The sequence below is a fragment of the Montipora capricornis genome, chromosome 1 (assembly GCF_036669925.1).
Source record: "Montipora capricornis isolate CH-2021 chromosome 1, ASM3666992v2, whole genome shotgun sequence".
Lineage (NCBI taxonomy): Eukaryota > Metazoa > Cnidaria > Anthozoa > Scleractinia > Acroporidae > Montipora > Montipora capricornis.
The window spans coordinates 30,804,877-30,825,742 of NC_090883.1; the positions used below are offsets into that span (position 1 = coordinate 30,804,877).

The 20,866-nt window shown below is 39.8% G+C and overlaps 2 protein-coding genes across 2 annotated transcripts in view; both read left to right on the plus strand.

Annotated features, from left to right (window-relative positions):
• Positions 1-9,323, plus strand: part of LOC138014258 (receptor-type tyrosine-protein phosphatase N2-like) — a 36,773-nt gene extending 27,450 nt beyond the window's left edge. The window contains exons 15-24 of the mRNA XM_068861303.1: positions 252-345; positions 709-782; positions 1,110-1,187; positions 4,482-4,544; positions 4,636-4,698; positions 5,133-5,204; positions 5,625-5,719; positions 6,228-6,346; positions 7,046-7,119; positions 8,258-9,323. Coding sequence (XP_068717404.1) covers positions 252-345; positions 709-782; positions 1,110-1,187; positions 4,482-4,544; positions 4,636-4,698; positions 5,133-5,204; positions 5,625-5,719; positions 6,228-6,346; positions 7,046-7,119; positions 8,258-8,329 — 804 coding nt within the window. The 3' untranslated portion in view covers positions 8,330-9,323. The remainder of the gene's footprint in view (positions 1-251; positions 346-708; positions 783-1,109; positions 1,188-4,481; positions 4,545-4,635; positions 4,699-5,132; positions 5,205-5,624; positions 5,720-6,227; positions 6,347-7,045; positions 7,120-8,257) is intronic.
• Positions 9,324-12,688: 3,365 nt separating this feature from the next.
• LOC138052950 (uncharacterized) lies at positions 12,689-20,070 on the plus strand. The gene is made up of 6 exons (XM_068899559.1): positions 12,689-12,786; positions 12,918-13,210; positions 16,915-16,996; positions 18,151-18,225; positions 18,323-18,374; positions 19,818-20,070. Exons 2-6 carry the CDS (start codon positions 13,013-13,015, stop codon positions 19,969-19,971), a joined length of 561 nt encoding a protein of 186 aa, XP_068755660.1. The 5' UTR covers positions 12,689-12,786; positions 12,918-13,012; the 3' UTR covers positions 19,972-20,070.
• The last annotated feature ends 796 nt before the right edge of the window (positions 20,071-20,866 follow it).

Sequence of the window (20,866 nt, forward strand, 5' to 3'; positions counted from 1 at the left end):
TCAAGAGTGAAAGAGAAAAAAGGAGACATGGTTTTACAGATGACTTAGTTATTAGTCATTTCACTCCTGGTGGGCTCTCCATTGACACAAGGCATCCGGCATTAGCCAGATTAAATCTGAAAGTGCCTCTGTTTCAAGGGGTTTTTGAATTTTTTTGCTGGCTTGTTTCTGGAATAGCTTGGGAAGAAGTTGGTCGTTTTGTGTGATTTTGTGTTGATATATTAACCTATGTCATTGTATAATCATTTTAGGCCCTTAAAACATACGAGGCAGAACCTAATAGTACAGAAACTGGTAAACTGGAGAAGAATGTCAAAAAGAACAGATACAGTGATGTTCTGCCCTGTAAGTATTTCATTAACAGACAAATTGCTTGTTTGTAAGATTGCTTCGCAAGGCAACACTTTGTGTGAGCAGATGATAGGAAGGAAGTACAAGATCAAATTAATAATAACTATGTTACTATTGTATGTGTCTTCATGTGCTTGTAGAACTATTGTGTTTTTGTGGTAGTGCACTTTATAATTGCTCTACACACTATGTCACTGGGTGGTAAAACTCAGCTTAGTTGACAGTTAGAATAAAGCACTGTATCAAGTTACTGCACTACTACACGTACGCAATGCGTGCCTATTTTTTGGAACATGCCTTGGGTTTCTTCTACCATGACTTGCTGTTGTCATCAGTCAACTTGTTGCTATTTTTCAGATGACCATAATAGGGTTTTGTTGAAGGAGACAGCAAGTGCTTCTGGAACAGATTACATCAATGCCAGCTACATTGTAAGTCGATTTGCCCAGTAGTTTTGTTAAATTTATGTTAAACCCTTTCACCTCAAAAATGTTCTAGGAGCAAACATGGGAAAGCAGTCAAATTCAACCCCAAAAAAGATCTGTCTGGGAATCTAACACAGGTGACCTTGGTAGGGGTGGAGTGGTCTCACCACTTTGCCCTCACCCCGCTTCCCTCCCCTGTCCTTTTTAACAAGTTGGTAAAGACTTTGATACTTTTTCATTGATTCTTAGCAAACAAAAACTATGAGCATTTTCCTTTTCCATTGTTTAATTAATTGGAGCATCATATAACTTCCATTTTTGCCTTTACCACAGAGAGACCATGATCCAAAGAATCCCTCTTACATTGCAACACAGGGCCCTCTGGCTCAGACAGTATCAGATTTTTGGCAGGTAAGTATTCAACTGTAGTGTCCTCTTCAGGGCTTGAAATTAACGAAAAAATCCAGTTGCAATTTTGCGACAAGATAGGAAAGTTGCGGCGCAATTTCGCAAAATTTAGTCGCAAAATCGTCGCGCTGCATTGTGTTGTCAGCGGTGTAGCAAAACAAAATATGGGCCCACAATACTTGTGTTGAAAGAAACCGCTGAAAATGGCGAATGATATCGAAGGATTAGAGTTGTGCACGTAACATTGCAGCAAAATTACGCTACAATATTATTATGCAATCTTCAGATTGAAAGAAAACTCAAGGTGAGAAACAAAATAATTTTATGATTTCTTCATTTATTTTAGTACAAAGAGCAGCAAAGTGGCAACTGCTAACCCTTTCGTTTCGAAAGAGCAAAGATGAAAACAATAGCAAATTATGAGTCGCAAATTTGCGACTTCTCCAGATATTTTAGTCGCAAAGGGAAGAAATTCAGTCGCAAATACAACTGTATTGGTCACAATTTCAAGCCCTGATCTTGAAGAAAAAGTTGGACTACAGCCACATTGATGTGAAGTATTCCATTAAACTGGAATACAGCCATGCATGCTTCCAATTTTTTGTTTCTCCTTTGAAGAAGCAATTTGATACATGTACCTAATGTTCACTCAGTTGAAGAGACCGGGTTATTAGTTGGGTTCATACCAGCGGAGTAAGTACACCTTAAGTATACCCGAGCTCAAGTACACTTAAGATCGTCCATGTTTACTTACCGTGATGAGCGTTCATATTAGAGTTAAAAGTATGCTTTCAAGGTAATCGTGTTGTCAATCAAACACAGCATGGAGACTTACATAAGGTCTTTGTCTAAAAAGTTGTCCTCATCCATCCCCCGGTAAGATCTATACGGATTCATTCACTGTCGTTTTTCGTCGAAGTAGGAGCAAATTTTGCCTGTTCGCGTGTTTGTGTGCTCTGAATTTCCCGAATTTCATGCTTGTTTGACGTCCGTTTCGGAATGTGTTTTGATAGTAGAGAAGTAAGCTCGTAAGGATGCTCTGAACTAGACTTGAGAGTGTACTTCGGCTTCTTTGAAGGCAATGCATTACCATGGCCACAAAGTAGGCTACTTGAGCTGAAATTAAGGCCGTTCACATCTGAAGTAGGGCTCAAGTGTACTTAAGGTATCCTTAGTCCGCTAGTATGAACCCACCTATTGTAGCCTTGATCATGGTCATTCCAGAACAAGGAGAAGGAGGCAGTAGTGCAGTCCAGTGGTTCATGCACTTGCCTTGAGATCTGGGGATCCTGGGTTCAAGACATGTTCTGATCACTGGTTGAATTTGTTCCTGGTAGTCCCTGGTTCAACTTCTGAGCCTCACTTCTTAATAGCCATCTGTCTTGCCTCCGGTCAGTTGGGATTCTTAATAGTTGTTGTTACTTGCTCTGTTCTGTTGCAATTGTATTTGATTGGCTCTGAAGCCCCTATGGGGAGTGGTCAATGTATTGTACATGTATTGTATTGAATTGCAACATTTGTTGGTAAAGGAAGTTGCACAATTTTAGTTACAATTCAGATTATCAATTGGTATGGTTGATGTTTTGTAAGCTTTCAAAATTATACTTTTGGATTGGACTTTTACACAGTGCGGTTTCAATGAGTATTGACAGCCGACAGAAAGTGCTGGCTCCTTCAGTCAGAGATGTTGGCTATGTTTTCCCCCCAAAATTGAAAAAAAGACACAGGTCTTTTTAGGAATTTTAGTACCTGTCTTGAAAAGTCCTTGAATTCATTTAAGGTCCTTGAAAAGTACTTGATTTTTTATTTGGTCTTAAAAAGTCCTTGAAATTCACAAATTTGTTTACATCATTTTCTGAGAAATGAAATTATTTTGCCAAGGAAAATTTGGCCATTAAAGGCGATAAACATAAAATGAACAATGAACAAATGATACAGTGTATATGAAATGAATCAAGCACTGAACTGCGGACATGAAATCAAGTAAAGCTATGATCTCCGCAGTTATGGACGCAATTTTAGCAATTGCGTAGAGAAGCCTGAAAAATTCAGGACTTCAACGGAGTTTGAACGCGTGACCTCACAATGCCGGTGCGACACTTTAACCAACTGAGCTATGAAGCCACTAACGTAAACTTGGTAGCTGGTCATCTGTGGTTTCTAATTTGTACAACTTCAGTCTGCATTGGTCAGTACATTTTTACGCAAAGAAGTTATATCAAGTTGTGATCTAAGGTTAGAATCGGTTTCTAGTCGTTCACCGTATTTGTTGAACGTGAAATTTCATTGTGATTTCTTTTGTTAAAAAATTCATCTCTTGGTAACCAGTGAAATTTTGTGCATCTGTGGAGCATTAATTCAGCAAATTTTGATTAAAATAAATCGTGAAATTATCTCTCGGTTTTACACAGTGCTGTTATATAATACCATTTCCGTGAATTTAGGAAAGCAGAAATGGAATGACATTTTGCTAAATTGGCTATAATTAGCAACTATTCACTGAAGGGGAGGTGACTAGTGGTGACAGACACTGAGGTGAATAGTTGTTTTAGTATATACTAAAAAAGTGAGATAATATAGCACGAAAATATGATTTTCACTCATTTATTCATGCAAAGATTACAACATTTCAGCGCAAATTCTGCGCAAATTGCTTGGAGGTGAATAGTTCTACAAGGCCACACTGGATATGAAGTGATAGATAATCATTTTATATCCAGCAAGCCCGAGTAGAATAACTGTTTTACTAAAAACTCCAGGATCAACAACATTGTTGACAAAAGCATTGATTTCTGCCGGGGTCAATTCTAGTCCAAAATGGCTTTTATCTGCGGTTTTTCTCAGAGCTGCAAAAGTGTTTTCAGCTTGCTTTATTGCTGACATTTTTCTTGACCATATTAGGTAGAGCAGTTATGTGAATTGATAGCCTGTGTCCAGCGAGCCAATGGAAATGCTGGAAATCTGATATCTGTAGTTCAATTTTTAATAAAATTTAGGATAATCGAAGTTTGAGAGCCAATCAGCGCACGCATTTCACAACGTTATCCAATGTTTTATTATATACTAATATATACTATTCCTTTGCTGTAACTTCAAGGCTGAGTGGGAGAACTCCATCTTTTGCACCAGCACCATCATAAAGCAGAAAGTATTTTTAGTACAACAATTTAGTCACAGTTAAACAAATTGAAGCATTGATTTAAAGCTGTTTTAATATTAAGCATTCTATGAGAAGACCAAAATACTGTGAAAAATCCCCTTAAAGTATTGAAGACAGGTTCTGCCTTTCTTTTTTAGATGGTCTGGGAACAAGGTGTTGTTGTGATTGTGAACTTAACGAAGCTGTCTGACCTCGGACTGGTGGGTATTTTATAGCCAAGAAAATGTCAAACAAACAAACAAACTTCAAATTTATGAGCTGATTCTAACCGCAGATTCTTGTCATTTTTAGCCACAATGCCACCGATACTGGCCAGAAGAACAACAGCCAATCGTCACATATCGCATCTATGAGGTTAGCAAATGCTGGGCCCGGTTGTTCGAAAGCCGATTAACTTAACCCATTGACTCCCAGGAGTTCCCCATTGACGAGTAACATCGTCTGGCGTTAGACAGAGTAAAATATAGGCAGACCTATAGACAGATCGAAATGCACCTATCACTGTTTAGTCTTCCCAGCCAATCTAGGCTCAACTGTCAGTCGACCAATAACATCATGAATAAGTTGACCAATGACATCTACGACCGGAGTTCTTATAGTATCTACTGACGTTACAGAAATCACTTGACTCTGAAGATGACTTCCACTCAGGTTGTGAAAACGTCAGTCAATGTCATCTCAAACAGTCCTTCTCAGGACTACACTCACCTGTACGACCGTACTTTACTTAATGATATGACTCCTGGGTTCAAACCATTTACAATGTTATATTTTGTGGTGAATTTTAGGTTCATCTTGTGTCAGAGCATATATGGTGTGAAGACTATCTAGTCCGAAGTTTTTATTTGAAAAATCTACAGGTAAACATTTCCTTTAACATGCACTTTATTCAAGACAAACATTGCAAGAACCATTGCCAACCAAGCTTGCGAACATTTTCCCCAACAATCAAGAAATTTGGATGTCCATCGAATGAATGGTTTTAGTGGGAAATTGTTGAGTTACCATCCAACATTGAATAGGGGGAAGGGGGGCTATATAAGAGAAAGTGAAACTATTTCTTTTGAGCTTTAACAGAAGCGGGTTGAAATACAGCTTTGGTTTGGTTCATTTACATAACCCTCCCAACTACTTTTTTCTATGATTGTAGGCTGAAACAAGTTGACCTAAGGAACAAAAATAATGACCTGCAACATAGACACTGGTTATGCATGACGTGGCTCAACTGTAGCAAATATTAATTTTAATGTTATTTGTCCTCAAATTTTCCTTTTTCACAGACAAGTGAAACAAGAACTGTGACTCAATTCCACTTTCTTTCTTGGCCTGATCTTAACGTCCCTGTAACTCCCAAACCTCTTTTGGAATTCAGACGGTAAGAAACCACATTGAGACTATGATCTATCTTCAAAACCAGAATAGTTCTTTTTACTGTTACAACGCTTTTAAGAGCACTGAATTCACAAAATTCCAATACATTAGACCCAAGAGCCCCAGTGGCTTATCTAGGGGTTGCATGTTATTCATAAATACAATAGTATTAAATGTCCCTGCAGGCGAAAGGAAAAAAAAACTACGTTAGAATTAATAAGAAATTACAATAACACAACACACACGAGTTAGCGAACACTACGAAGTCACCATTTTTACTCAATGGAAAAAAGTTACAAGGTAGTTAGAACTTTTCAGAATCAAGGTTACAGTGAGCGCAGTGTATATTGTAGCAGAGCTCCGGTCACCTTGTGAAGAAAGGAAGTAGAGATAACAAGGGATGAATCTTTCTTATAAATGAATCTATTTTTACCAACGAGATATCTGTAAAAGTTTTGGAAACACTATTTAAGATGTTTTATGTCATTCAGAAAATACCTTTGCTTTAACAGGAAAGTCAACAAATGCTTTAGGGGCCGAGCCTCTCCTGTGGTTGTGCACTGCAGTGGGGGAGTTGGAAGGACTGGAACCTATATATTGATTGACATGGTGTTGAACAAAATGATGAGAGGCAAGTCAATTTGCACTATGTCCTGAAGTCTGTCTGTCTGTGTGTTTGTCTGGGGATTTTTTGCACTCTTCATTAACATAATTAAAACACCTGTCCTATTGTAATCCAGTCGGGAAGGACTTCTTTCCAAGGCCCCAGTAGACCCATTTTGACTGGTGGCTTAGTTCAGGATCCGAAATTATGGGGCCAACTGGCGACTAGATAAAAATTTGTGGTCGCCAAAAATTTTCGCCTGAAAATGCACGTTTTGAACTTCTCAATGGATACCAGAAGGCAACGACCGCGCGGTCTTGTGTATGTGTAAAGCGTTATTTTTCGCTTTCGAAAGCGGACATTTTGGAGAGAAAATATATCCGACCTCGAATGTAATAAAGAAATCCATCTGCCCCTTAGGTTTTTGAAAATTTCAGCCACCTACGTGACTTTTATTCAACACAGAAGGAACAGATTAGAGGTCAAGTTATTGGTGTTCTGTTAGAAGCATGTGCTCTTCAAAAAAATTGACCCTCAAACTCAATGTGCACAATTGGAGCCGAAAGTCTCCTCTCTAAATGACACCTATTTCCTGTCAAGTCACCAGGCTATTGGATTAGCTGTGTAATTCGTGAAGTATTAATGAAGCACTGTCTTGATTGACATTATTTTGACTTTGAACTTACCTGAATTACCCTCCCTTTTTGTATCTGTTCTGTGCCATAGGTGCTAAAGAAATTGACATAGCTGCTACAGTGGAACACCTCCGTGACCAAAGACCTTCAATGGTCAAAACCAAGGTAATTAACAAAATTCAGACAGTCAACCTTTGTGTCTACGTTGAAGCAGTGTGGCCCAGTGGTTAGGGCGCTTGCCTTGAGATCCGGAGATCCCGGGTTCAAGACCCGCTCTGAGCACTCGTTGAATTTGTTCCTGGTAGTCCCTGGTTCAACTTCCCAGCTGCACTTGTAAAAAGCCAATTGGTTTGCCTCCGGCCAGTTAGGATTCTTAACAGTTGTTGTAGTAGTTATTCTGTTCCGTCGTTTCGTTGTGTTTCATTGGGCCTGAAAAGCCCCTATGGGGAGCGGTCAATGAAGTATGTATTGTATTGTATTGTAAATTGTATGTGACATAAATGTCAAGGTCGGCCATGGTTTGGTTGTCGGGTTTGGAAGCGAAATAATTAGATCATTATTCCTTCCATTTTTTCCCAGGTTATTCATAATTCGAAATTTTCTTTTTTATTCCGAATGTTCGAGTGGTAAATATTCTTTATTCCTTTTCTTTTATAAGCCGCGATTCATTATTCATTATTCATTATTCCGCTTCCACCCCCGATTGTTGGCCTATAAGCTCAGAGATCATTCATTGCTCCAATTAAGCACTGGAGGCAAATATCCAGAGACTCTCCTCTAGAAACTTCTACTCAGTGATAACTGACTTGAAGTGCGTTTTATAGACGAAAGAGAGAAGTGATCCTCGCTTTTATCTGGAGAATTTTAGAGCGAGTTTCAATCGAGTGTCGTAAAACCAAAACCAAAGTAATTACTTTGGCCAATCAAAAAGGACGGAGACAATCCGGTAAACCAATCAAAACTCGAAGAAATTACACGTCGCCGACACAAAGCGCGGGAAAGTGTGCATGCGCGAGCCACGATTGGTTTTGGTTTCACTTCTGATTCTTCTGATTGGTTGAAAAACCCGCACATGAGCCCACAAAATTGACTTGCTGCTGCCAGTTGAGTGGCTTCATAGCTGAGTTGGTAGAGCATTACACAGACATCTCAGAGGTCATGGATTCTAATCCCGTTCTAGCCATCTGAATTTTTCAGGTGTCTTAAAGAGAGAATAAAATTCTTGCTTAATTAAATTGTCCAAATAAGTGCGAAGATAACCTTTTTCTTTCGACTTTTGACTTTGGTTTTGTTTGCTTTCCAGGCTCAATTTGAATTTGCTCTGACCGCGGTAGCAGAAGAGGTGAACGCCATACTTCAAGCACTAGCCAAATAACCACTCTCAACCAAGACAAATCTTTAGTTTACAATTAATTTCAATTTTTTTTAATCAACATCAGCACACGAATACATTGTGAAAAGCAGGGGGGGGGGGCTAAGTCGTTGTAAAGCATTCATCCTTCTCCTTCAGTATCCAGTCGTCCTTGAATCCCGTAAATAGCAGTTGTTGAAGGGCGCATAAATAATTTTTCAATCCAAAAGCTTAATCTTCTTTTCCTTGGGTGTAGAGGGTCGGGCAAAAAAAAATTGAAAATCAAATTCATAGATCCCTTTTCTCTTCTCCCCCCCCCCCCCCCCCCCCCCCCGGTTTAACAGTGTGCATTTAGGTCAATCACCGCTTCATGTTGATTTTCTCTATTTTTAAGGCCAGTGTTATAATTTGTGAATATTGTCTTCAAATACCAGAGCTCCCATTATTTCCCATTATTTAAAATTTACTATTATAATTCATTTTATTGAAGTTTCTTGTCCGTTCATTTGAAAGGTTTTCGTAATGAACTGCAAACCTTAATTTTTTAGCGGAACACCTGAAATTATTTCTTTTGCATTCCTCACGAAGCAATGCATCTATTATAGATATATATTGGTATGGTTGATCAGGTGTAATAATTTTCGAGAATTTAATTTCATAGTAATGGTGGGCTAGCAACTTGGACTTCTGTTTAAGATTGTTGTATTTTATTTGGACTACGTATGTGGTTTTATTAATGACAGTAGAAAAGATAAAGGTGGGATTTTATGAATAGGAGCAAGGCAGATTTTTTTTGGAGAATATACTGATGTCGTCATAAACCTATTAACTTCAAGTTTTGTTGAGAAAGGAAGAAATTTGGGGATGTGAATTTTCGTTTGAATTGCATCTGTTTGAATTCCATTTATTAAAATTGTCGAAAGGATCATTTTACAATTGCCTTCGTGGTGTGGCCCACGAAGAGCAAGTGTTGTGGGGACTGGGACTGCCGTTGACCTGGCTCGACGCATTTATATCGTGATGTACTGTACACTAGTTTGCATTTGAATCAGAAAAGCAAAGAAGTTTGTATGAAAACGACTTCAGCGGTACCTTCGCTTTTAGGCCAGGCAACTCAGCCACAACTGAAAAACTGTTCATTATTCGAGACATACCGACACCTGTCGATATGAAAGTGTTCGGTGTTTATATTTTGTTTTAAACTCAGAATAACTTGTTAGCAGTGAAATGACGTTTTGTTCATTCGGGAGGTATAGTACATATAATTTGTCTTTACGTAGTTAGATATCCAAAATTTTTGGTCAATTTGTTCATAGTTTTTGTTTATAGTTACGGTTTTCAAAGTACTGTTTTACGATTCGTCGTTTGAGAGGCGTGCGTGATTACTTCCCTCTAAGGTACAAGTAACTGGGATTGCCCTTTCATCAGTTGGTATCGATTGGCCTGCCTAGAAAAGAAGCTTCGCAGAACAGGGTGTCTCAAACGAGTGAAAACGATAATTTTGCAATCGTCCGTTCCCAATGATGTTTCAGATGCCGCGGGAGCTTGGTGCGAGAGTTGTTGTGCTTTGGCGAAAGCCTCGTTGGCGAAGCGCGTATTCGCTGCGAATAGGCGGTTTGCAACCATTCTCGTGAGACCCTGGCGACAATAGTGGACGAACAAAAGAATCTAATGAGAGCTTTCATTTTCGTCCAGAAAAATGGTGGCGATGACGTCACATGAAAACCACCTATACACCCGAAAGCTGATCACATGAAGGATTTTAAGCACTTCATTTTCCTTTCCCTGCTAGCCGAGGTGTCTTGTCCTTTGCGTTCCCTGGTCTGACGTGTACGGGAAAGGAACCTCTGCCATGGGTCGAAACTCACTTTGATCCAACCGCCATCCACCACCTTGGACGTCACTCTTCAAACCGCATACTCCATCATGATATGTTTGTTGACTGTGACCTGAGCCCACTGTGTCCCGCGCATTCCTTTACAGTAATTCCGCTGGTAAGTGAGCCGACACAACATGAAGTATCACGCGCACGCGAGGGTTCGGTCGCTAAGTAATCGCTGTGCATGTTCAGCACAGTGAACTTCGATCCATGACAGAGGTCTCTTTCACGTACTCATCAACCCAACCAACGCAAAAGGAAAGAGACGTCTGCTACCAGGGAAGACATCCCCTGGTATGGTCACGATATGCTTCGAGTAGTATGCACGCAATGCATGCAAAGTAAAACACTTATGTGATGAGTTTTTTGTAGTCTTCCTCTCTGATGCAAAGACCTCCCGCTTGTTTAGCTTAGTGGAAATGGTTGAAGCCACATGTTTGTTTTGTTTGACATGTTTCAGTAGTTCTGAAGAACTACTGAATTTTTGAAAAAAATCCCAGTTGCTTGTAACGAAGGGTTCAGTATCTTGCAAAGATAGCTAACTCGATTCTGATTTTCGCGGGAAGAATGGTCAAGTTTATCTTTTATTATTACCATGTAATGATTATTTTCAATTTACCAAACTAAGACATGGCAAAGTGTTGACCATCACTTTCAGGAAATACTAATCAAGGTTTTGTTCTACTGGTGTCAGCCGTTTTAATCGTAGCTAGTGTAAAAAGTTAAACGCCTACTGTGACCTATTTTATACTTATTAAGTAAGCTCAATAATGCGCGCATTTTGATTGTTCTTCACCTATGATTTATGAGAGAGCTGACGCATAGCTAGCGTCATTCAAAAACTTTTGATTCTTTATTATATGAAACAAATGGATCACAGAAGACGTCGAAATGTGGTAAAGTTGATCAGCGAAAGCAAATAAAACTGCTTTTCTTCAATAGAGTATAAATGAACGCCGCCCTAAAACGGTTGAAGCCAGTAGAGCACAAGTCTTATTGAGAACTTCATTTTTCTTTCTGGTAAAAAAAAAAAATCAATAGTATTTGTTCTAGGAATATTATCAAAAGTGTTATTGTTACAAAATGTAAACACATATAACAATTATTTTTTATTTATATTTTTGAAACCGTTTAGTTCGACTACAGTAGGGGAAAATGTTGCGTTCATTCAGTTCCTTTAATATACGTTAACGTCAGTGTAAACTGATTCAAGGGAATAGATGGACACTGACAAACAGCGTAATTTTATTTTACACGAAAGGCGACAAACTAGTGATAGGTAATGGGCGTAATCTTGAACCTAAACGTGATGTGGAACTTAAAGTTCCTAATAAATTGTCTGAAAAAGAAACTAGTCTCCTAATCAATTAAAACAGACAAACTAAAGTTCAGTTCAGTGAAGTATGTTTTGAAGGAAATTGCTTACTCTCCTTGGAGTTACACTAGGCTACATCTAGTACCTCGTGTACCTCCGCCAAAAAAAAAACTCCATCATGTCTCTTCCAATATAACAAAATTCAGACCTCGCTTCGAAGGGTGGGTAGCTCTACAACGAACAATGCATGAGGTGTGCGGAAGACAAAGATCGAAGACTCCGCTTAGAAAATATAACACATCGAACAGTTTGTGGCAAAATACATAATTTCTAATTTCATTCTGTTGTTTAAAATGGCTGGTGACCGTTCCGATGAATTACCCCAGAGCCCACTTTTCAACACAACCAGGCCAATATGTAGAAAAACACGATGACCTCCAGGAAAAGGTAAAATATCGATCTGTGTTTGGCAAAACACACCATTTTTTCGCATACCGGCCTTCATATTCACTGCAGTAATTTGTTGGAAATGACTCAACGGCCTGTTGTATTGTCAACAAAAGGAAAACAACAAGAATGGTGTGTTTTTCAATTCAATGTTTGTGAAAGGCCCATTTGGTCACGCGTTGCGTGACCTCCGTCACGAAATTTAGCCAAAACTGACAACCAAATCAAGTGAAACAAAAATAACTACCTATTAGAACATTAAGGCCGGTGCCTACTATTGTTATTGCGCATACATTCTGCGCATCTCAAGATACTCGGATTTCCTATGGGTGGTGCTTCATAAGGGGATATTTTTGTTCGGTGCAAAACTAAGCGGAGAAAGCAGAACTTAGCAAGGGCTCTTGGTGGGGTTTACTTTTTGTTATTCGGGTCTTTGATCTCCATTGTATACATACACACCGTATAGAAGTAAGCATATTTATTCTGTTTCATGGAAAGGCCGTCCCAAATTCAGTTTACTGTGTTGTAGACCTGTAATTTGTGCGAAATATGATAAGCTAAATGGATTTAAAATGTTCTCGCCTGGAAAAAGAGACAACCCTTTTTAAGATTTCCCCTGTTGCAAGAACTTTCCAATAATGAACGAACTATGGAATGGAATCGGTTTCCATTCCGAATCTTCTGGCCAATGATTTGCGGCCGTTACGACAACCCGCGTTTTCGGCGGGAAATTTGTACTTGTCGCTCGGCAGCGTTTCTTTTTGGAAAAAATAGGACACTTCGCTTTCTCAAAGAAGATTTCGGACAAAAAGTGCTTTTCAGATACATCCTTTGAAATAGGTGAGTATAGATAGAAATAACGAAAACTAAACCAAGTTTTATTCAAATTTGAGCGTAATTGCTCCTTGAAATGCGGCGGTGAATGACTAAGTGTTTATAACCGCTCAGTGAACTTTTTTTTTCTGTGATAGGTTATCAACCTATTTAACCAGAATTTTCGGCGGATTTGTTTACCGTAAGACGGCTTTCAATTGATACGAGTGGCTTCTTGGCTTCTTGGATCAAAATGGCCTTGCAGTCGCAAGATACTGGTAATAATGGATTTGGCACAAATATGAACTTTAAACCAGTCAATGAGATTCACAGTCCACCAGATTCGCGAAAGAGGACCTCACAACACGAAAAAGGACAAGTACACGGCACTGAAGAGCCCTTTGTACAGCCAGAGCCGCCAAAGAAACACAAAGCCACGCTTCCAACAAATGTAAGCTTCTTTACAATTACGAAAGTTCTGTAGAGTTTAATTGTGCCGAGCTGGAAACGACGGCTTCGACAACGAGTCAATGTCAAAAAGCAAGAATATGATCGATTAAAAATGAAATTTCAAATACATTTCTTCCCTGTACTCAGTCACCACAACAACAACAACCTGAAATCCCCAAATTTTTAGGTTTTGGTGACAACGTGAGCATATAACAATGAACCAGTCATTTTCTATTTCTACGTAACAAGACGTTCGTATCCCATCCAGGACAGTTAACCCGTATGTTAAAACCTGAGGCCCGTTTCTCGAAAGTCCCGAAACTTTACGGGCCATTTTCGGGTGGCACAATTCCCTCTGTGTCTCAAGAACGGAGAGGATTTGAGTTATCAAACTTCATAGTCAGTTTGCTTTTTGTTACCTTGAAAACATGTTAAAAGATCGGCTTTCCTGAACGAGCGGTTAGCCAGTTCTCAAATGGCTTTTCGGGCCCGAACATTTTTCGGGACCTTTGAGAAACGGGCCCCAGCTGGAACAAGAAAGAATACTCGCAAAATACTTTTGATAGTGCTAAGTTATATTCTTGGTTTTCACGCAAGTGACCTTAGTCCTTGACAACCGTCGTTAACCGCCATTGTGGAGCCCCTCGAATCGTAAACAGAGACGCGTAGAGAGAGATGTGAGTGAGTTGTAGTGCGATGGTTCTCTGTATAATACCTGGCTGTGGAGTAAAATCTGGAAACAAGGAAGGTATTAGTCTATTCCGTATACCTATCGTTGTTGATAAGAACGGTGAAAGTTAAAAACAGCTAACAGAAGATCGCCGAAACGCGTGGATTTCACAGATAAGCCGAGACGACACGAAATCGAAAGACTTTGTTTCTGGGAAGCTTGCCTTACTCTGGGACAGATACAACAAACAAAGGACAATTTAAAAGCTTTCGCAGCGATTGACTCACGGTTTAATGTTAGATTTTAACTTTAAGTGTGGGGTTGGACTTATTTTGCTGAAATTGTCTTTACAGGTTTAGCAATTAAAGCTTTTGCGGTGATTGCCAGTAACGGCTTTTGCTGTGAACAGTTGTGTTTTATCCTGTAAAGCTTTCGCAGCGATTTAGCACGCGTTGGTTCAGGGTTTTAGGGTAAAAGGCGAGCGAGTCAGAATTTGTCGAAAGTTGGCTTTTTTTCGATAAAGCGTTTCTCGGCCGGGTTTCCACCGATGTCTTCCCAATTCACACCACCGAAGCGCTTGAACCCCTCGAACAAGTGTGCTCAATTCACAACGTCGCGGAGAAATTCATCTTCGAAAATTCATCTCATTTAATATGCCCGATGCAAATGAGGTGCTCCGGTTTTGAATATTTAATGAGGTGAATTTAACCTGAGCATCAGGCGTTTGTGATACTCAGGTTAGCAAATGTCTAACTCAGAGGCGTTTTATTCGATTTCGCTGAAATTCGACAGGCGAATGCGAGGGATGGAGAGCCCAAATTGACTGAGTTTGAAGGAAATCGGACGAATTTCGAAGGAAAAAAGCTTCTCACCTTCTCAAGGTGAAGGACTGAGACTCTAATCGACCAAGTACTTTGACAGAAGAAGAGGGAAATCATCGAAACAAAGGGAATGAGGAGGCCTTTTCTTCTCATCTGGCGGCCATAGCAGTTAGCGAAGCCAACTGGAAACTGATACAGATAAGGTCGACGCCGAGTGTCAAACTTCCGAGTCACCTTGGCCACAAACAACAACAATCTTGCCCGCGATTTCCTTCCCTTGCTTAAACGGACGCAACGAAACCAGAAATCATCTGGTTGTACGCTTTCAAAATTTTGAAGGCCTTAAACTGCTTGTTTGTATAGTAGCTTGTCTCTAAAACGAACTAGGAAAGCAAGTCTGAGACTTCTAGAGGAGCCAAACTGATCGCTCCGTATGGCCGCTGGGTCTACGCAAACGACAGAAAATCTTCTTCGAATAGCGCTCTCGAACGTGGCTTTCGAGGTTTTTTTTGCGTAGGATGAAAGTACTGGTACCTCGTCGAGTGATTTTGGGTCGCATTCTTGGGAAATATCCATTGGAAAGATGAATTATTTGAAGACTTCGAACGTGAGCGCTCAAAATGTCATACATTTCCCTATAATCAGGGGCACCAGAATGGCGGAAACCTAATTTGCGTAAGGTTATGACGTCAGCTGAAAACCGAGAATTAGTTTTCGTTGACGTTGCCATTATTTCTGCTCAGGAAACCATAAAAAATCACGCTTTAATCTTTTATCAGTATAGATGGTTTGCAACCAATCTCTAGAGACAAAGATAACAATGCTGCAATGTAGGAGCTAATGAGAGATCTTTTGTTTTCGTCCGCCAACATGGCGGCAATGACGTCACGTGAAAACCACCTATACTTCTAAAACAGTAAAAACTATACTAGAAGTTTAAAATAATAAATCTTAAGTAAATGGATGAATAAAATAAAATAAAATAGAATATGTACAACAAAGAACGTCTACATTGGTGCCATAATGGCTTTAAATTCAGGCGTAGTGATTCAGGAATAGGAAAGATATCTGTTTACAAACATTGTTTTTGTTTCTCAAATGTGCCAACCACAGGAACAAAATACCCTTTGTTTCGACAGCCAAAGAGGCTGTGGTTGGTACTTTAATGACAATAGGTGACGTCAACGATATCTTCGCTATTACAGATATACGTAAACTGTTCCAAGTCCTTATGGCACAAGGATAAAAACAGAATTTATATTTATCATTTGATGTGCACAGTTGCGAAGGCATGAAGCTCTTGTATTTCGAGGTATCTCAACTGGTAGAGAGATAGCAACATGCCCTATAGATCTTAAATCATAAACATTTGGTTGGCAAATCTACAATATCATGATTCCAATGAGTTCCAACCCAGCGTATCAATCACTGGGGAGGCATGCCTAAAACGGGAATAATTATTGAAGACAATTCCAGCCGCAGGGCGTTGCACCATCTCTATTTTATCGATATTGCATTGCTTGTAGGGATTCCTTACACTGCTAGCATACTCCAATTTAGGGTGTGTACTAAAATATGCATTACTCTTGACCTCCGGAGAACAGCCAAATAAGATTTGTCTGAGAAGACCGAGAGTTGTGTTCCCCTTCTTGCAACTATTCTTGTAAACCCTCGGAGTTTTAGAGTAGCTAAAAGCTAATATCTCCGAGCATGGAACTTCAAAAATCCCATCTGGCCGGAGGCAAACCAGTTGCAGCCAGGAAATTGCACCAGAGACTACCTGGAACAAATTCAACGAGTAGTCAGAACGTGTCTTGAACCCGGGATCTCCGGATCTCAAAGGAAGCTACCTATACACTAGGCTAAACTGCCTCCTTCTAAAAATTACTTTTTCGATACTTTTTAAATAAGCATGCCATTCAAAGAATACTCAGTAAAGTCAACAGGAGGTTTCTTACGAGTTATCCCAAGATGAAAGCAGTTAGATACATTAAAGGTAACTGAGTTGCCAGGTCTTCGACGAGAGGGAGAGACGATGCAGGTCTTCGTGGAGAGCTTGGCAGTCCTGCAAGGTAACTACCTCTCTGTACACAACACAGTCATCCGCAAACAGGCGTAGACTTGGTTGAATAGAAGAAGAAAACAAATAAATATGAATAAAACAAAAATAGAATAAAACAAATAAATATCCGCATAATTATTTCTCATTTACAGTTGACAGGGCATGCCGGTCGCGATCAAAATCCTGTGATGAGTTCGTCGCCGGATCACATGGGCTCGCAACCTCAGCACAGTGGTAAGCTCGAATACAATCCTTTTAACCGAAGCCTAGTCATAGTGATGAAGAGACGTGTTCTTTTTATGGGAAGCACTTCGGCCATACTCGGAAAATATCCCGAATGCCCAAGTTACTCAACGAACTGTGACGATCTTTCCAACAATATACTGCTTAGTGCCCCGGCAAACGAATTCAATTGGCCACTTCGAAAAATAGCATAATACTCTTTGTTTTTGTACCCCCAATTTTTGCATAAGCATTGTTTCCAGTTTCTCTTGGGACTTACAATGGTCCCAAGAGAAAACCAAAACAATGCTTATTCAAAATTTGGGGGGACAAACAAAGAGTATTATAGTATTTCCCGAAGTGGCCTATATCTGTTCGATTTTGTTGAACTATGTTGAACCATGTTGACTGATGAGGTGGGCAAACGGTTTGAACATTTCATTCAACATTTGATTCAACATGAATCCCAGGCTGCAGCCGTGATTGGTACTATAGATACGTCAAAGGACGGTGCCTACTAATTCAAAGGTATTTTTTGCGCGGTTTACTGAATATGCGGGAAAAGCATATCTTAACAAGTGTTATTGAAATCCAAAAAAAGTTTTAAAATACAAAGCAATGTATGGCATTCTTTTCCAAATTGAAGCTCAATTATCTCTGAAAAATGCATGGTTAACCCCAATTTCCTTTTTGGATACCAAGATCACTTGCTAAGTTCTGCTTTCTCCGCATGGTTTTGAACCGCGCAAAAATATCTCTGTATTAATAAGCACAAGCCATACGAAATCCGAGTATCTCGAGATGCGCAGAACTTATGCGCAATAACAATAGTAGGCACACCGATTAGTGCGCATACCCAACAATGCTGAAAGAAGAGGGGGGGGGGGGGGGGGGAACGGCGTCATTCAACATTTGCGAAAACAAAAGAAATGTTGATTGGTCGTTGAAGCAAAGTTTAAAGGCTTTTACATGTAAACATATGTCAACATGTTTCACTACGGTTGAAAGGGTTTAGCAAACAGTTTCTGCATCGCTGTTCAACAAAATCGCACGGATGGTGAAGCAAATGTTGAATCCATTTGCCTGGGCCCTAAGATGATGCTTGACAATTATCTGACATATCCACTTAATCCACGAAAATATTTAGATAATTGCTCATTTGTCAGGGTCCTTCCTGCACCAAGAACTCAGCAAATCAGGGAACAGTGATGACAAAACCAGACTTGAGAGTGTATTACGAGGTGTGCATTTCACTTTAATTTTATCCCCAATTCATCGATGTTACGTTTGCTATACTTGGAAAATAGTTAACACGATGTATTTTTCTCTAACTTTTAGAGCTTGGCCAAGAGATGAAAATGGTGTATTTGAAATGGTCACAACCTTTTGCGTAAGTTGTCATCAGTGATCAGCTTCAAGGTCCATTTAACTTTCGCTTAAATATTCATTTAACAAAGTTAAACGTATGTTGGAAGTAAAAACAAAGGTTTCAACATCGCGCCAACAATTGAGCCCACACCGCCAAGTGTGAGCATGCGTGTTTTCTTGTTTGTTTGTTTGTTATTTATTTATTTTGTTTAAGCAGGTTGAAGTTTTGGCAGCTATCCAGCTGATGTGGACCTGCTATACCCACTCAACCATATACACACAGAGGACAGCCACAACACCGGGAACTTCATCCCCTACTGACTCTTCTCGAATAGTGTGTGGGTTCTTAAACGTCCCACAGAGAACTATTAATGAACATGGAAGTTATTTGTGAGACGGGACCTCCGGCTTATCGTCCTTATCCGAGAAGACTTGAAAGTCTAACCATTTGCAGATGTAATTACAAAGGCAGCACTTTCTCCTCAGTTATTTAAAGACCCTGAGAATATTGAACGAACTGAGTCTTCAAACGCCTTCAACTCCATCCAACATTTTCTAGAACAAAAGAAATGTTGAATCGATGTTGAATGAAGGTTTAAATCAGTATAAATTTGATTCAACAAGCTTTCAACATTTTTCACCCTTTCAACAGTGTGGAAAGACTTGTTAAAACGCTCCCGCTTTTGGTTCAACAAAATGCTGAATGCATGTTGAAGCAAAAGTTGAAACCGTTTGAATGGGCCTTAACAGTAGCTCGTATGTGTCATCCACTGTCATTGATGTGTCATCCAGAGCTTTATTGGCTGTGGAAAAAAAATGTTGAGGTGCTGTAGTGGGTACATTTTAATAACAGAAAGAATAAGAGTATCATCTCGAGATACGAACTGCGACGGAAAGCCGCAAGAATCTGGAACAAAAAAGTTCATCTTCCAAATCGGCACCCTTAGTCGTCACGGTATTAACGAACGCTTTTCATTTAACTATTACATTCCTATTTTCACGTTGCCATGTTACCACCAATAGCGTAGCTCCTACTCTACTATAAAAACTAGACGTAACCCATAATTCCTCGATTCGCTCTGACGAAGGGTTAACGCTCGAAACGGATGTTTTCAACACGGCTGTTCAACAAATCGAAAGGATGTTGAAGTAGCCGTTGCCCGGGACTTTAGCTTGTTCGATACCTTTATAACATTTTTAGACACCTAGCAAAGCTGGCGCGATGCTGAAAACCGTTTGGCCGGCCTTTGATCAACTTTGACTTTGCTTTCCACACTACATTTGCCCGAGATCCGCTCAACTTTTGTTGAATAAACGCTGGTCGTCAACCATGTTAGCGTCCACTAAAGATACTCGTATGTACTCTAGCACGTGTAAGTGACATCCCGCCAATGAATGATTACACCAATGCAAACAACCTCACTTCAGGAATCTAAAGAAGGTTAATTTTATTTTGGACTTCCAGCGAAGGTGAAGCGTTCGAAGCTCTCTGTCCAACGCGACTGGATGAACTGCTGAAGGAGGCTTTGAGGTTGGAGCAACACCTTAAGAAGCAAAAGGAGCAATTGAGAGAAAGGTTGATGCTAATCTCACAAACATTACAATTGTCAATGCCGTAAAATTCTAGATCTGTTAAACCGAACGTAAGTTTCGTTTCTTGGTTTGTATGGTTAAGAAATGTGTGTCAAGTTTATAAGATACACCTTAAAAAAGGAAGAAAACAAAAGCTGTTACACTCTTTCGAGTGTTTTAAAAATGTGTTACTTTCCTTAAGTAATCAGTTCGTCATCCCTCGACGAACGCATTCTAGAAGGTCTCTCATCCAAGAGAAACCCTCAATAACTGGGCTGAAATTCCCTTTATCCCTTATTACCTCGTACTTATTCCCTTCATCTCCCGCGGGAAAATATATCATGCGCGAGCCGGCGGCAACTCCCGAGATGGAGAGCTAGCTGGCAGGCAACGCAAGGTGAGGGGTGAGCATTACGCCTTTTTGGATTTGCCTCGATCATGGAACCTGTGTTTCATTTTGAGTGGGATTTCTTTGGGTGTCTAAAACTACCCTTTTCCGTATTCTTTTAAGAGCGAAGATTTTCTTGTTGGGTTGCTTTCATATTTATTTTTCTTATTTTTTAAGAACGAGTAATTTTCATCTTCAAATATTTGTTTAATATCCCTCCTACTTGATTTAGTTTTTTGTGCATGTACTATCTGGTTGTTTCTCACGCAGAGTTTGTTTGGGTCAAGGTAGCCAAAACGCGGCGCCGGGGCCGTGGCCGGGGTCGGGGTCGGGGTTGGAGTTGAGGTTGGGATCGGGTTGTCCTTTTTTTCCAATTTTTTTTTGTTCAATTTTATTTTCGAATGTTTGGCATCTTTCCTTCATTTATGGTGGAAATTTGTTTTTTGAAATTAAGAGAATTTCCTACTGAGATTGGAGTTTTTGTGGGTAACATATCCCAACTCCTAAAGACACTGAAGACTCGCTTAGCTCCACATTTTAGAACTACAATTAAA

Excerpts from the sequence above, each read along its gene's own strand:
- LOC138052950 (XM_068899559.1), top strand. The coding sequence starts at position 13,013 with ATGGCCTTGCAGTCGCAAGATACTGGTAATAATGGATTTGGCACAAAT. Across the intron at positions 16,997-18,150 it reads CTCGCAACCTCAGCACAGTG|GGTCCTTCCTGCACCAAGAA; the intron begins GTAAGCTCGAAT and ends CTCATTTGTCAG. Across the intron at positions 18,375-19,817 it reads AAATGGTCACAACCTTTTGC|CGAAGGTGAAGCGTTCGAAG; the intron begins GTAAGTTGTCAT and ends TTGGACTTCCAG.